This window comes from Lontra canadensis, unplaced genomic scaffold (genome assembly GCF_010015895.1).
Source record: "Lontra canadensis isolate GAN:19392208 unplaced genomic scaffold, GSC_riverotter_1.0 scaffold182, whole genome shotgun sequence".
NCBI lineage: Eukaryota > Metazoa > Chordata > Mammalia > Carnivora > Mustelidae > Lontra > Lontra canadensis.
The window spans coordinates 733,678-747,491 of record NW_022631176.1 but is presented as its reverse complement, the minus strand read 5'-3'; the positions used below and the strand labels follow the sequence as shown (position 1 = coordinate 747,491).

General features: G+C 49.8%; 1 protein-coding gene across 1 annotated transcript in view; it reads left to right on the top strand.

Moving 5' to 3' along the window:
* Window positions 1-13,814, top strand: part of TMEM132D (transmembrane protein 132D) — a 580,096-nt gene that overhangs the window by 393,844 nt on the left and 172,438 nt on the right. Inside the window, exon 4 of the mRNA XM_032846888.1 lies at window positions 11,882-12,065. Coding sequence (XP_032702779.1) covers window positions 11,882-12,065 — 184 coding nt within the window. The remainder of the gene's footprint in view (window positions 1-11,881; window positions 12,066-13,814) is intronic.

Genomic DNA, 13,814 nt, shown 5'->3' with positions numbered 1-13,814 from the left:
TTCACACCACAAGAGGCATGTATTCCCCCGTACTATTAAAATGGTTTCCAGCTGCTTGGAACAAAGGACCAAATGTAATGACTTTTAAAACATTGTGATTTGTGTATCCCAAACAGCGAGAAGATGTACAATCACTAAATGATGCAATGGGGTCTTTGTGTCTTATTTTCCTGCTGGGCAAACTCACCATCACAAGATGGCAGCTGCACGTCCAGGCATCACATCAGTATTCCAGGAGCGAGGGTAAAGAGCACATGCTCTCTGAAACTGCACCTCTTTTTCAAAGGAAAAACGTTTCCTTGGAAGTCTCATAAAATCAATTTCTGCTTACATCTTGTTGGCCAGAAATATACACATGTTGTAGCTTCCCAGTCATTTGGTTTTTGTTGGGAAGGGGCACTTGAACTTGCCAACTTGAACAAATTGGGCTCTGTTGGCAAGGAGGAAGGGGAGAGTGGATTTTGAGTATATCCAACATTGGCCACAGTCATTGACTCAGCATTTTGTTGAATACTCATCTACTGAGAATCTAGAACATATGGGGGTCTGTACCGTTGAGTAAAAGGAGCAGTTGAAAAGAAAAGAAGGATAGAAGTTAGGGAGGGAGAGATAGTTCCTGCCCCAAAGCATTCTCTCTGTGCTTAGAGAATTACCTATGTAAGTAGGTAACTAATCGATCACAACAACGACTTTGGAAGATGGTCGGATCTCTGAGTGTGGTGTGCTTGTGGCGCACTGAACAATTCTGGGGGCATCATTCCCAAAGTCAAGGTGGGTCCTCTTTGAAGTGTGCAGTGCACAGCCTGCACAGATGTCTGAGGCAGCGCTTGCTCTGGTGATGATGACTCAGGGAGATCATGTGCACAAAAATGTAGTTGTGATTCTTGACCATTTTATAGTTGAGAAACTGGAGGCTTCTGGAGATTAGGTGTTGGATAACATAACAGGGGCCATGTCCAGATTCCATCCTGGGTGTCATTCCTGGTGAAGTCTCAAATACTGTGTATCACTGCTGATGGCCGCTCTCTAATCCAGAGTGTATCTGTGATGACCCAGTAGCCTTCCCAGCTATCAGACTCCCAGGGAGTGGCATCAACTTGAAGATCACAGGTACAGCCAATTCTGCTTCTCCCTGATAACAAACATACCCACCTGCTTGTCTGAGAAACTCCAGACCGTGAAATAGTTCCCCCCGCCGCTTTGTGAGATTTCAGTAAATCACCCGTCGTTCCCGAATCCAAAAAGGCAACATTGACTTAAAGTTTATCTTTAATTATATTTAAGTCACAAGGCTTAACAGAATGTATTGACACTTATACCAAGAAATTAATTGACGTTGTATGAACCTCAACCAGCAAATGAATTCTTCAGCCCCGGACCCTGAGCGCTTGAGGGCTGAAGCAGGATGATGTATGGCTCGTCGGACGTGGTGGGGCTTGTTTGCATGGGAGTTTACCTGCTAAGCCTCCAGAAACAGAATCCTCTCTTTCGTAAGAGGAATCAACTAGATACATATTTGAATTGTGTTTTGTTGCTGAAGAGAACATCGTAGCCTCTCGGCGCTTCTGTTTGTCACGTCAGAGGGGAGTTGAGAGGACCATTAGCAGAATTAGCAGTGATTGTCCCTGTCGATTAATAATCCTGTTTGCGTTTTCCAATGAATGTAGAGCCTTCTTTCTACCCCAGCAGTTGGGCTGCGTGCTTAAAGAGATGGTGGCCAGATCAAGAGAAATAGTCTTTGCTTATCATCTTTTCCAGGACCCGGTGGATGATGTTGTAATTGTAGGGGACCTCGGATGTCTCGTGCAGCTTAGCCAACAGACGTCTGGGGAGGGCAGCCTGACTTTTCGGGCTGGAGACAGTCCTGTGGCCTGTGAGCTCTAGCACTCGCCCTTCGATAGGCATGAAAACCCTTGTCCAGACACTGAGAATTTCAGTGCAAACTCTTCCTTTGACCTGTCTGCCGACGGATCCTACCGATGGGGAGTCTGGATGGAGACCCCCTCTTAGTGCGTTCTCTTTGAAGACAGACAAAAACAAAGGGAGTGGCAGATGCACCTCTGAGTTGCCAAGGGAGCAGAAGAAAGCTTTTTCCCATAAAAATTCTCCAGGGCTGGGTCTAGGGGCACATGCTGTGCCCGGTACGGTTGTCTGTTGGACTAAGGTGGAGGTGGAAGGAGCCTGTGTGTGGAGCTGGTATTTCAGAGACAGGCCTTTGCTTTATCCATGGAGTGGAGAGAGGGAGATGTGCAGGAGTTAACTGTATGTAATGGGTCTGCTTGCCCCCCTTGCCAGCCCCACTTGACTCTGAGTGCGTGTCCTGCCCCAGTCCCAGCTCGGCCTCCCCCAGAGACGCGGAGCTGAAGAGAGAGTGACCTGTGTGTGCAGACATGATGTGATCTCAGTCTCCAGCCCTCTGCAGCCCCATCGACGGTGCTAATGTGTTGGGGGCATAGGAAATTTTTTGGGTGAAAAACTCCCAAGAAAAGGAACATATACAAAGAACATGACTCTCCATCTCCGAGTATGTTTGGGAAAATGTCGTGAAGTGATGATGCGCGGGTTAACTTTACTCTTTTCCTCCCTGTATGTGTCTGCTGTAGAAGTTTCTACCTCGTGTGTGGGAGACACTCTCAGCTGGGGGTTGGGGGACGTGGGGGCAGCTCCGGGACACGTTCCAGACATTGCACTTTAAATGGGATTTGCTTTTCTTTCCTGTTTCTGCATGAAGACCTTTGGGGCTCCTGATCCCCGTCGCACCCCCTCCCCCGCCACCCAAACTCCCTTTTAGTCTGAAATGTTGGAAACCCTCTTTAAGGGAGGAAGATTTACACTCTATAAAGGTTCATTTAAAGTCAGTCTGAGTAAAAATAAAGACTGCAGTGACATGGTAGAAATCCCTAAAAATGAGGTTTGATTAGGAACTTACCTTTTACCAATGAAGTGTAGGATAGAGAAAAATCAGGGTTTTTTTTAACCTTAAATAAGCAACAGTTATCATTAGACTGACGGCTTTATTCTTGGATAAAGGAAATCAGTAGTGACTGGGTGCAAGAGGTCATCTTTCAGGAAAAAAAAAAAACCTCCCTTTTTGGTGGGTTTTGAAAAAGTAATCTAGATTTTCAGGGAATTTTCTCAAAGGTGTATCTCGTGCTTCTGTAAGTGTCTTCCCGTGTTTTTGACGCGCCCGACTTCTCATTGTCTTTGTTAATTTTCCCTTTCAAACACTAACAGGTTTGCTTCCTGCCATGTCCTCGTTTGTCAGTCATTTCATGCCTGAATCAAAGGACCCCAGCAGCGTTCTCCCAGATTCCATTCGCGGATTTTATTAGCTATGACATCTTTTAAAAGATGTGAACTATCCCCGCATCATGGATCGTGTGGTATTGGCATGTTGTCATGTTTTGTATACAGCCGGCAATCCCTGATGGCGTTTGTGACAGATGCTTGCGATACAAATGTTTAATGAGGAGAGATCGTTGCATTATGGCCCCTTCACGTTACAGTACCCTTATTTCAATACAGGAAACCCTGGCATTTATTCCGGGGTCTTCCCTGCCGTCAGTGTTTCCGTGGACCCCTTCTTGTTACAGGGGAAGCCGGGCTGTTTGGATCAGCAGCTCTGTGGCTCTGGGGAGCCGTGAGTGCATCTGCGGCGAGTCTGTTTCCTCACAAAGCTGCGGCAGGATGGGGAGCCGGTGGGCATGGTTCTGGGGCCGGAAGACTGTGACTGCCAGCAGGATGGAGCAGAAGCTTATGTGTACACCACGGGCGTCAACCCCGCACATTCCCCCACAGCCCACAAGCTCCCGTGTGTCTCTCCTGCAACCCGGTTTCTTTCATTTCTGCCCCCTCCACCCACATCCTCTCTGGTCGGCCTCTGGTCCATTCTCAACCCTTCAATCACAGCGATGTCTTCAAGCCACTGACCTTTGCTGGAAGCAGTTTGGTGGACCCATGTTTAGAAGCAAAGGATCCAGGGCTGTTTCAGCAGGCGGGGATATCCCAATGGGCCCCAGGATGCTCTGAGAACAGAGCATCATTCGGGTTTCCAGACAAGGGCGAATTCATTTGTGGATTGACTCCTTGGCTCCTGGAGCCTCCGATTTGAGACCCCAGCTGTGAGCCTCCCCAGGGTGGAGCTCCGTGCTGACACACAGGCTCCATGGGCCGCCTTTGTCATCAGAACAAGTTAGAACAAAGCTAAGTTTGCACAGTGGGAAGCATCCAGGGGAGGGTCAGCAATCACTTGACCAGGAAGACGGCAGCCACGTTCCATCCCTTCTGGGGCTGATCGCAGCCTTTCCCGACCTCCACCCATCTGTGGACTGATTTGGAGAGTCCTCTTTCCCCATTCCTGTTGCAAATCCACCCAGCATCCCCTGGTCAGGAACCCCAAACTGGGTGGTCAAAAAGGGGGCAGGCATCATCACACATTTCAGGTGAAACTTTCTCACTTTCCCCAGGTGGAAAGAGCACATAATTACTGTCCTCTCCCCTTCTCCCTTCAGAAGCACCCCAGGCCTCAGCCAGTATCCCCATGCCTGTTCTCTCTACCCCCACCTCCATCCCCATTGACCTGACATTCAGACCCTTACCTGGAGGAGGTCAGTGCTGAGAGGAGGGGTGTAGCCAACAGGAAGAGGGAACATGAGCAGTTCTGAGGAGAGCCCCACCTGGTTCAGAGAGGGACACCCTGGGGGTCTTGGCCACACGGCAGGTCTATGGGATCTTTAGAGAGTATAGGGCATGGTTTGGCTCTTGCAACCACTGGGGTCTGCTACTGGGACTTAGAGGACAGGGCCAAGAGGACAGGTGTCCTGGGGTGGTGGGGCGTCCCCACCAAGGTATCATTGCCCTCGACTGACCTTCCCACGTTCACTAGACATTTCTGTAGGACTCACCACGCATCTCAAAGAATGTCACTTTTGTTTTCATTTTTTTCCCATTCTGACAATTCATAACTTGGCTTAGTCTATTTTTCCTAGTTCAATTAAGACTCTCTTGTACTTTGTTATTATACAATAAATCCCGTCTATGAATTCTTATTCTAATGGCAGCTTGTTTCCCAGACCGTGCATACAACTGTCTCTTTCATTTTCCTGTTCTTCTTACACAGAACACTCTCAGATCAACACTTAAATCCAAATTTCTTCACTTTCAGTGGAAATAAATATTTGACTACCTCATAATGTCATCTACGGAAAATATTCCCAAGCATTTACCCACTGATGAGATAAATGTTCTTTTATTATTTTTAGAGTTTAAAGTTGAGTTGCCATTTCTCTAGTGATAAAAGGCAGACATTGGCAAACTTTTCCTGTAAGGGGTGGGATACTAAATATTTTAGGCTTTGTAGGCCCTACACTTTCCATGCTACATGTCCTTTTTTTCTTTAACAAAATTTAGAAACGTAAAAACCCTTTTAGTCCAGGCTCTGTGCATAGACAAACTGTAGTTTGGTGACTCGAAAAGATAACACCACATGTGAGTTAGAACGCCTCGCACGGTCTCCCTCTGCCCGACCTTCAGCTGCGTCTCACACCTTAATTCCTAGGGGCTCCAGCCGCCCTGGTTTCCTGTGTTTTCTGCAACACATCCTTTCCTTCCAAGCACAGGACACTGGTATGTGCAGTTCCTGGTTCCTGGGACTCCAAGTTCCTCCCCATCCTTCCTAGGGAGCGTAGTGCAAACCTTGCCTCCCTGAGGGAATCAGCCTTAGCTCCCTGACTGCACCAGCGTCCTCAAAAGTCTCACGGTGCATCTGCTTCTCGTGCTTCTCATCTTTTCTTATAGTTGCCAATTTATGCTGGTTGGTATGATCATTTATTTAGTATTGATCTTCCTCACTAGGCCGTGTGCTCTGGGGGGGCTTGGAAGGAACCTGCCTGATGGCCTTTGCCAGTTTCCATGGTGTGGAGACTCCCAGCACTGCCAGTCTCCAGCTACCAAAATGGCGTCCCTGCACATGGAGGCGGAAAGAGCCCTCATGGGATCTTGATGTTTTAAAGCTGACCTTTGCATGGGTGTCTCCATCCCCCAACACGGTATCCAGCACATAACAGGAACTGTGGGGACCTCCCCGACTGCGTGGGTAAATGAAGGACAGCACGGGAACAAGGAAGCACCAAAGTAAAAGGAGGAAAGGGAGCACACCTGGGTCATTCCCAGAATAATTCTGGCTACCAGGCCTCGGAGGATGATAAGGTGGAAATAGAGGGCACGAGGAGACAAATTTATGGTGACAAAAATCTCATTATAAAGTACATACATTAAAGGGATCGTGCATATTTTACTTCCTAATGAAAGGTTTTTATTCTGAAAATGCTAATGAAAAAGTTAGGGGAAAAGACGTCAGCGATGCAGAACTTGAATACTGGGATCATGTCTGAAAAGAAACAATTTGTTTGAGTAATATCCTCATTTTAATCTCGAAAATGAGATGTGGAGGAGGGGCGAAGAAGGGAGGCTCCTGCGTTTGGGAGACATCGGGGGACCCAGATCCAGGTCTGGCGTGGATTTCCAGAGCGCCATGGCGGATGACGATTGGCTCGCTCTGGAGGCCTCTGAGTGGAGCCAGCAGTGCTGAGGACCCAGAGTGACAGTCCCTTTGTGCCCCACCGCCCGCTCATTCCTCCTTTCTCTTTCGTTGCCAGAATCCCTCACCGAGCACCTATCAGTTGTCTTTGGTGTCCTTCTTGCTTTTAAAAACTCTTCAGTTTCCTTAGAAGCAGGTCATGAGGCAAGGACTTGTATGCAAGTAATGTATGAAGAAAGTGTCCCAAGAGAGACTGACAAGAGACCTGGGAAAGGAGAAAGGACAGGGAAGAGCCCAGACATGTGAAGGGTGGCTCCAGCCTGACCCCGTGGGGGGGACTCTGGGGTGTGAGAGGGGCTCCCCACCGACCCAGCTGGAGGCGAGGCAGCTGGGCTGTTACCTCCAAGCATCACCAGTCTCTGCCCGAGCACGCCCTCCCAGGGACAGAAACCCTCAGCATTTTGATCTCTGCACTGTGGGCAAGGTGGTTTGGGAAACTTGAGAAAGAAAGCATCCATGGGAAGTCACAGGTAGACGTGATTAGGAACAGAAGCACTCACATGCCAGAGGTGAGGCGTATAGACACAATGCTGGTGGTGTGAGGAGATAGTCTCTGCCCAGTGGTGGGTGACTGTCCTTCACATGACCTCTAGGGAGCATTCTGAGTTGGCTGGAGCACATCTCAGACTACTTTCCAAGTTCACACTAGCCTCGCCTCCTCCTGGCTTTCCTTTTGTTCCCGGAAATTTTACCCATTTATCTTTGAGCATACCATCTGGAAAAGCCAATTTGGAAATGGAATTTCACTCTGTGGTTTCTCCCCCCGCCCCACCCCACACACCCTACCAGCTTCCCCGCAACACTCACACTCGCCCTGGGAGCCAGTCGCCCATGTGGGCGGTGGCAGAGTGAGGTTCGATCATTGGCATTCTTTTCAAGGACCTACCATAACATGTTGGTTTTCTAATCTGGAAGAAAAAAAATGCAGGTAGCTCTGAAATGCTCAGTTCTAGATGGTTCTCATATGAGCAACCACATCTACGGGGTTTCTTATCCCTCCAATGGATGGTAGGCTCTCCTAGTTGAAGCTCTAGCTTCCACGTTTCTGCTTTGATTTGTAGACACATCATAGGACTAAAAGCATTGGCCAAGGACCCTACAGGCAGCCTGATATCAAAGTACCTTATTACAGACATGTCCCGGCTTTGCTTGTCCTGAATTTATTAGAGGCATTGGATCCTGAACTCTGTTTCCACTAGGGGATGGGAAGTTGCTCTCCTCTATCTTCATTGCTAATAAGAAAGCCTGTCACCCCCAAGTAAGCGGTAGGGGGGCCATAATCCCATAAATATCCAGAGTGCCCCTTCTGCATCCACGTCTCCTGCCTCCTGCCCCTGTTAGCTCGGTGAGCCTCGCCGAATCGGGGTTCTCATCTACAAACTGGCAGTTGATCACAGTTATTTACTGTGACACAGTGAGAATTTCTTGCAGGCAGGAGACCTAAAAAGCCCTTAAAAACAGTGTTTGGCACATTCAGAGTACTTGATAAAGGCTGGCTGTTGCCTCGTCTGGAAAAAGAGGTACAATCTTAAAGTAAGACTTTTGGGGAAAAAAAATGATGTCCTTTTCGGCCTTGGGATCTGCTTGAGGTGGTCTTGTAGGGCCTCAAGTCTCATCTCCTTCCCTGGTTCCCACGCCGTGGCCCTGCATGGTGGTCTCTGTGTCTGAGAACCTTGTGTGCATTTCCCTTGAATTTCGCCAACCCCCGGACTGCGTTGTGTGGTCCGCAGCCATGCTTTTGCCCGTTTGAAGGAAGCCTTTCCAGGTGAAAAGCTGCAGAGCCTGAACCCAATGCACAAAAACGTCCAGGTAAGGGAAGGCTGTTAAGGAATGGGAAGAGCTCTCTGAACCAGGAAGATGGTCTTCCTCTCTGTAAGGAGGACAGGCTGCAGGAAGGTTCTTACTGGCTGCAAGCTACAGAGGGCAGAGAGCGGGTTTCTTGGCTTGCTGCTGCTGGTAGTGCCCATGCCCAGAAGGCTGGCAAGTCCCCAAGTTGGATGGAACCCTGAGCCACTCTGTGCAAACCCTGCCCCACTCAAGAGGACTGCCATCCTAGAGGAAGCTCATACCCGGAGCCCATCCTACTGCTCATTGTTTGACTGGCCTAGGGGGCAGGAGATGGAGGATGCTGGAGGGGTAGGGCTGCACCCAGGGCCATCAGAAGTGGCATCTGGACACGTCAGTCTTCTCCAGCCCCGCGCCTCCCTGGCTGGAATTCTGTTCCTGTCCCTCCTCACTGTGTGCTTATGGGCATCTGGAGACTCCTTCGCAGCTCACCTGTGCCTTTACCTCCCAAACCCGCTAACACCATACATTGTGTTTCTAATACCTTCATATCCAGAATACCTCCCAGAGCACCAAGGTCCACATAATTAAGCCTGTATAAACCTGAATCAGTTGTCCATGGTCCTGAATCTGGATGGCGTGGATAGAAAAAGAGACAGGTAGAAGGAAGGAACAAAGGGAGAGAGAGAATCAGTGAGACAGATGCCTGGCCTCACTCTGGAGCAACTGGAAAGCTGTGGGACTAGTGCGTGGTCATTGGTTAATTTATAAAGTGTCCCCCCCACCTCCCTGCAATTCCAGTGCATGGGCGAGGTGGAAACCACGGCTGTCAGCAGACACACTGTATAAACGTTTACTTAACCTGCCGTGTCTGTGTCCTCTAACACCATAGATGCCGTTCTGACGAATGCCAGGCGTTTAAACTCTGTGCTAGACACATCTTGGAACAAGTAAGCACAGCCGCTCTTCAGGACCCTTGCAGTTAAATCCACAAACTACAAAGGTGCCATCCTTCGCTTTATAGTCAAACATGGAGAAATGATAAATATTGACAAATAATATGCAAGCTTTCTGGAGTCCTGCACACACGAATCATTTGCAAAGAGTTATTAGAGTTCAAATTTCCACTGACCTAAGTCGCACGCGATGGGCTGTTCCAAAGCTCGATCCCCAGAATCCCCAGAAAGGAAGTGACCAGGAATGCGCTCCATGGCCCCGCTGTGTCCCAGCCTCCTGGAAGCCCATGCAACCTGCGGACTCGTTCAAGGAAAACACACACCGGCACACAGTGTCGGGATCCACAAGCCTGCTCTGGTCCCCAGGTTAAGAATTCCCAATGCAGGGAGCTTTCATCACCACATCAAAGAGAGGAGAGTGAGCTTGAAGTCGACTGTGTTTTCTTACCCATCTTGGCCAGGCAAGGGGTCTGTAGGGAAAGAGAAAATAAACTTTAGAGAAAACCTGGTACAGTCACCGAAGGAGTAAAACTAGATGAAATAATTTGAGCCCTTTTAAAATTAGAGTTGTTGTTTTTATGGCTGTAGCTCTAGCAGAATGGGAAGAATTTGAATCCATGGAGGGATTGGCAAATGCATTCCCGATAGAGCAAACTCCGTGAGCAAACAAATGGGCCGGGGCGGCACAAAAAGGTCCAGTATTGCAGTGGAGTGAGGACTGCTGGGTTTTGCTGGAGGTGAGGGCACCTCAGCAGACACGCGAGGACAGAGAGCCATGTAGACAATAGGGTCAGGTTTCTGCCATGGGCATGCCCCTAATTGCCTCAACTGTGGGGTTGAGTTCCTGAACTTAACATTGCCTCCCCTGTTCTGTGAGTCTCTGTCTCCTGGTGACCAGACAGAGAAGGTGGGGCTCGGTATGGCTGAAAGAAGGGCTTGCCATCTCCTGAACAGGGAGGAGATGCCAGAGTTCTTGCGAGTTCCCAAACCAGGAAGGTGTGTGCCAGCACCCTGATCTCAGGATTCCTCTACTTGTGGGAACCCCGCATGAAGGCTCCACAGAGACATCGGCCAACTCTTACCACGGCCCCCAATTCTCAGAGTTAAGCTGCGTTCTCTTAGAGGGGCTCTCAGAGAGAGGGAGTCCTGTGGGATTTAAACACCAGCTGCCCTGTTCTTCCTGATCCGTGTTCACCGTGCGTGGCAACTACCCCTGCTCCATGCCAGAGACGTGCCTGTGCAGAAAGTCAGGCTCTCTGGTCCAGTCAGGGCTCTTTCCTTCCTTGGGACAGTCCCCGACGTCACGCCTTGTTCTTATCCATCCCCCCCCCCCCGCCCCCGGAACTCCTTTCCTTTTCCTCCTCCTCCTCCTCTTCTTCCCATCCCTCCTCCTCCTCCCTCCCTTCTCCCCCTCCCCCCCCTTTCATTAGCGCTACCCCTCTCATCCTTTACTTTGAGTAGAAAGCACCCTGGGAGCCCCGCCATCGGGTCCGACGGTGTGGTGAACATGTTTCCGGAGCTCTGTGTGCATGAAAGGCCAGACCCCGCGGTCTGGAGCGCCAGACGTCAGCGACCACCCTGCAGTTATGTGACATTTGAATCTTTAGAGACGGATCTGGTACGGGGGAAGCTTGGGCCACTGAGGCTCGGAAAGCGTGTCTCCTAGCTGCCTCTGCTCACCCCCACCCATGCGCACCTTCCTCTCGTCCTCCCTCAGGGAGTGGCTGGGCCCCGGTGGGCCTTTTCCCCACATACATTATGGAGGAGCAGACGTCTTGTAAAAGGGGACCCTGAAGAAGCAGAAGCAGAGCCATTTAATTAAACTAACATAAATTGCTACAAAAATCATCCTGATACTCTCACTTGGGTGCACTTCCAGATGCGTGTTTATAGGAAAAACCAGCATGTCCAAAAACTCCCCATTGTTGCAGCGACTCCTGTCTGCAGGTGACAGCTGGCTGCTTCCGCGCTTGCGCCCCGTGCTTCCGCGCATGCGTCCTGGGGCCTCGCTGTCCCGTCCATACCTCGCCTCTGTGCCTCTGCAGCTCTGTCTCACCACCGCCCGAGAGCAGAGCCACGTCGCCCTCAGACACCTTTAAAATTCCGGGCGCCCCATTTGAACTGACTACCGACGATGGCTTTGGAAGATCTAACATAAGCAGCATGTAGAGCTCAGGGAGTGGGGAATGAATCCTGATCTCCCAGATGGATAGAGGGGAGGAAAGCATTTAGGAAAGGTAATCAGCACTTTTCATAACCGTCCATAAGCACCTGCTCTGGGGAGCCAAGCAGCCCACAAAACCGGGAGAGCTGGTGTCTAAGACCAGCCAGTGCCACAGATCAGGCTGGAAATGGTGTGGGCTTTGTTTTGTTTGTTTGTTTGTCCGTTTGTCTTCGATGTTGCGTCTTTGAAAGCTCTTTTCAGGGATGATAGGAACACACACGGACCTCACAGAGACACACGTAGAAATGGCGAGTGTTACCCATGGTCTGCCTCCCACACCTCGGTCACTCAAAGTTGTTCCCCTCTGCTTCTCTCCAGTGTGGATGGAGCCTCCTATGAAGTCATGCAGATCGACGTGGAAATAGAGGAGCCCAGTGACCCACCGGCCACACAGCTTGTCACATGGCAGGTGGAATATCCCGGGGACATCACGTCCGACTTGGGCATATCCAAGATCTATGTGAGCCACAAGGACGTGATGGGTGTCATACCGCTGGCCATGGTAAGAATGTCCCTGCCTTGCGTGGTCCGTACAGAATCCGAGGGAAAGGAAGGCTCCATACTGTCACCCAGACTGGGTGGGGACGTGTCAGTGAACCGAGAACCAGGGTCGGGTGCACCAGAAGCTGAAGTCTGCTACAAAGGCTTCAAACAAGGCTACTATAGAGACCACAAAAATACATTGTTTCTAAGTAGTGTTTTCAGAATATTATTTAGAAAGGCATCAAGCTCCAGGGGTTAGAGTTGGACCTTCTGTGATATGAAAATTACTGATCATTTAATAACTGTGTTTCTGTCATCCATTGTGGGCTTTAAGGATCTCAGATACACGTACACCTGCAGAAACCAAAGAGATTAAGTTCATGAGTGATGTGGAAGGTGACGTGGCCAACACCTGCCCAGTCCTAAGTCTGCAGCTAGTACTTACCGTGTAGGAGAGCTGATGTGGCAAGCCGCGTTCTCGGTTCTTAAGATCTACCGATTTCCCAGGGAAACCATAAATATAGTTCGAATGTACAACGTCAGCCTAGTCATGTTGGCAGCTAATTAGAAGCAAAGAAAACACTCTATAGGAAAGCGTTACTATATTCATTCATGGGGCGTCTGTTTACAGCTTGGGAGAGACCGAAGACTGTCGGTCTGCATGTGCGCTCTCTAGGACTTGTGGAACAGGGATGGGCTTTCATCCATGAAGGGCCGGCCCTTGTTTGTCCTACGGTGCCTGTGGGGAGACCTGTCATCCACGTCCCCTGAGAAAAACACGCCGACGCCCTGTAGAGCTCTACCTGTCCTCAGGCTCTTCAGCAGCCCCTACGAAGGAATATGCATTTTTTAAATGGGAATTTTCATGGCACCAAAGCTTGGGCATGTCTATCTGCTGACAATAACGTGAGCTTCTCCTGTTACGAAAGTACTTTCCTGTCAGAAATGAAGCACGCGTTGACCTACCCATTGACTGTCCAGCATCTTCTCTACACCATCTGTTAGGAAATATCGGCGAGTGTTATTATGGAGTGTAGACAGAACCCCGGGAATCAATCTTTCAGTAAGAGGTAGTGTGGACAGTTGCCTGGTGACAGCAAGTTAGTTATTATGCGGCTCATCAGGAGACGGGAAGGGGTTTGGGGTGCTCTGTTGGTAAGGGCTCTGTTAACGACTTCTTTTATTCGGAAGGCATCGAGCCTCCCCTGGGGCCTCGTTGCACGCGTGACGGTAGCATTCCTTCAGTTAGGCTCTTCGTGAGTGGTTTCTATTAGTGGGGATGGCAAGACCATTTGTCTTGAATAAGGAACTACTTGAATTTGCTCCTTTTCAGCACCTTTGGTCGGATGGGCTGTTCGCAAGGCTCGGAACAGCTTTGGTGGCTTTGCTCGGCATAAGTTAACCTCCTGTTGTTTCCCACACTCAACATTTCCTCTTGTGGGTCCCTGACACTCCCATCACTTCTCCCAAACCCCGCCGGTCTCCATACCCTACGTGAATCCCCACTCCGACAAGGTGCCCCTCCCTCCTCCGATGGTCTCTGACCATTCTCATCTGACCTTGCCCGTCCAGCTACGATGTAGCGCTGTACGAGTGTGTCAATCTTAGCCAACACCTTGCTGGCCCTTCTACAAATTGGAAATTGCATTCGGTGGAAAGCAAGAGAGCTCCTCAACCGACTCAGTCTACCTTAGCCCAGCCAGTGGGAGCTTAAATACGCCTGTGTTTCCCTTTTCACATACAGGGGCTCCTCAGATTGCTGGTGTGG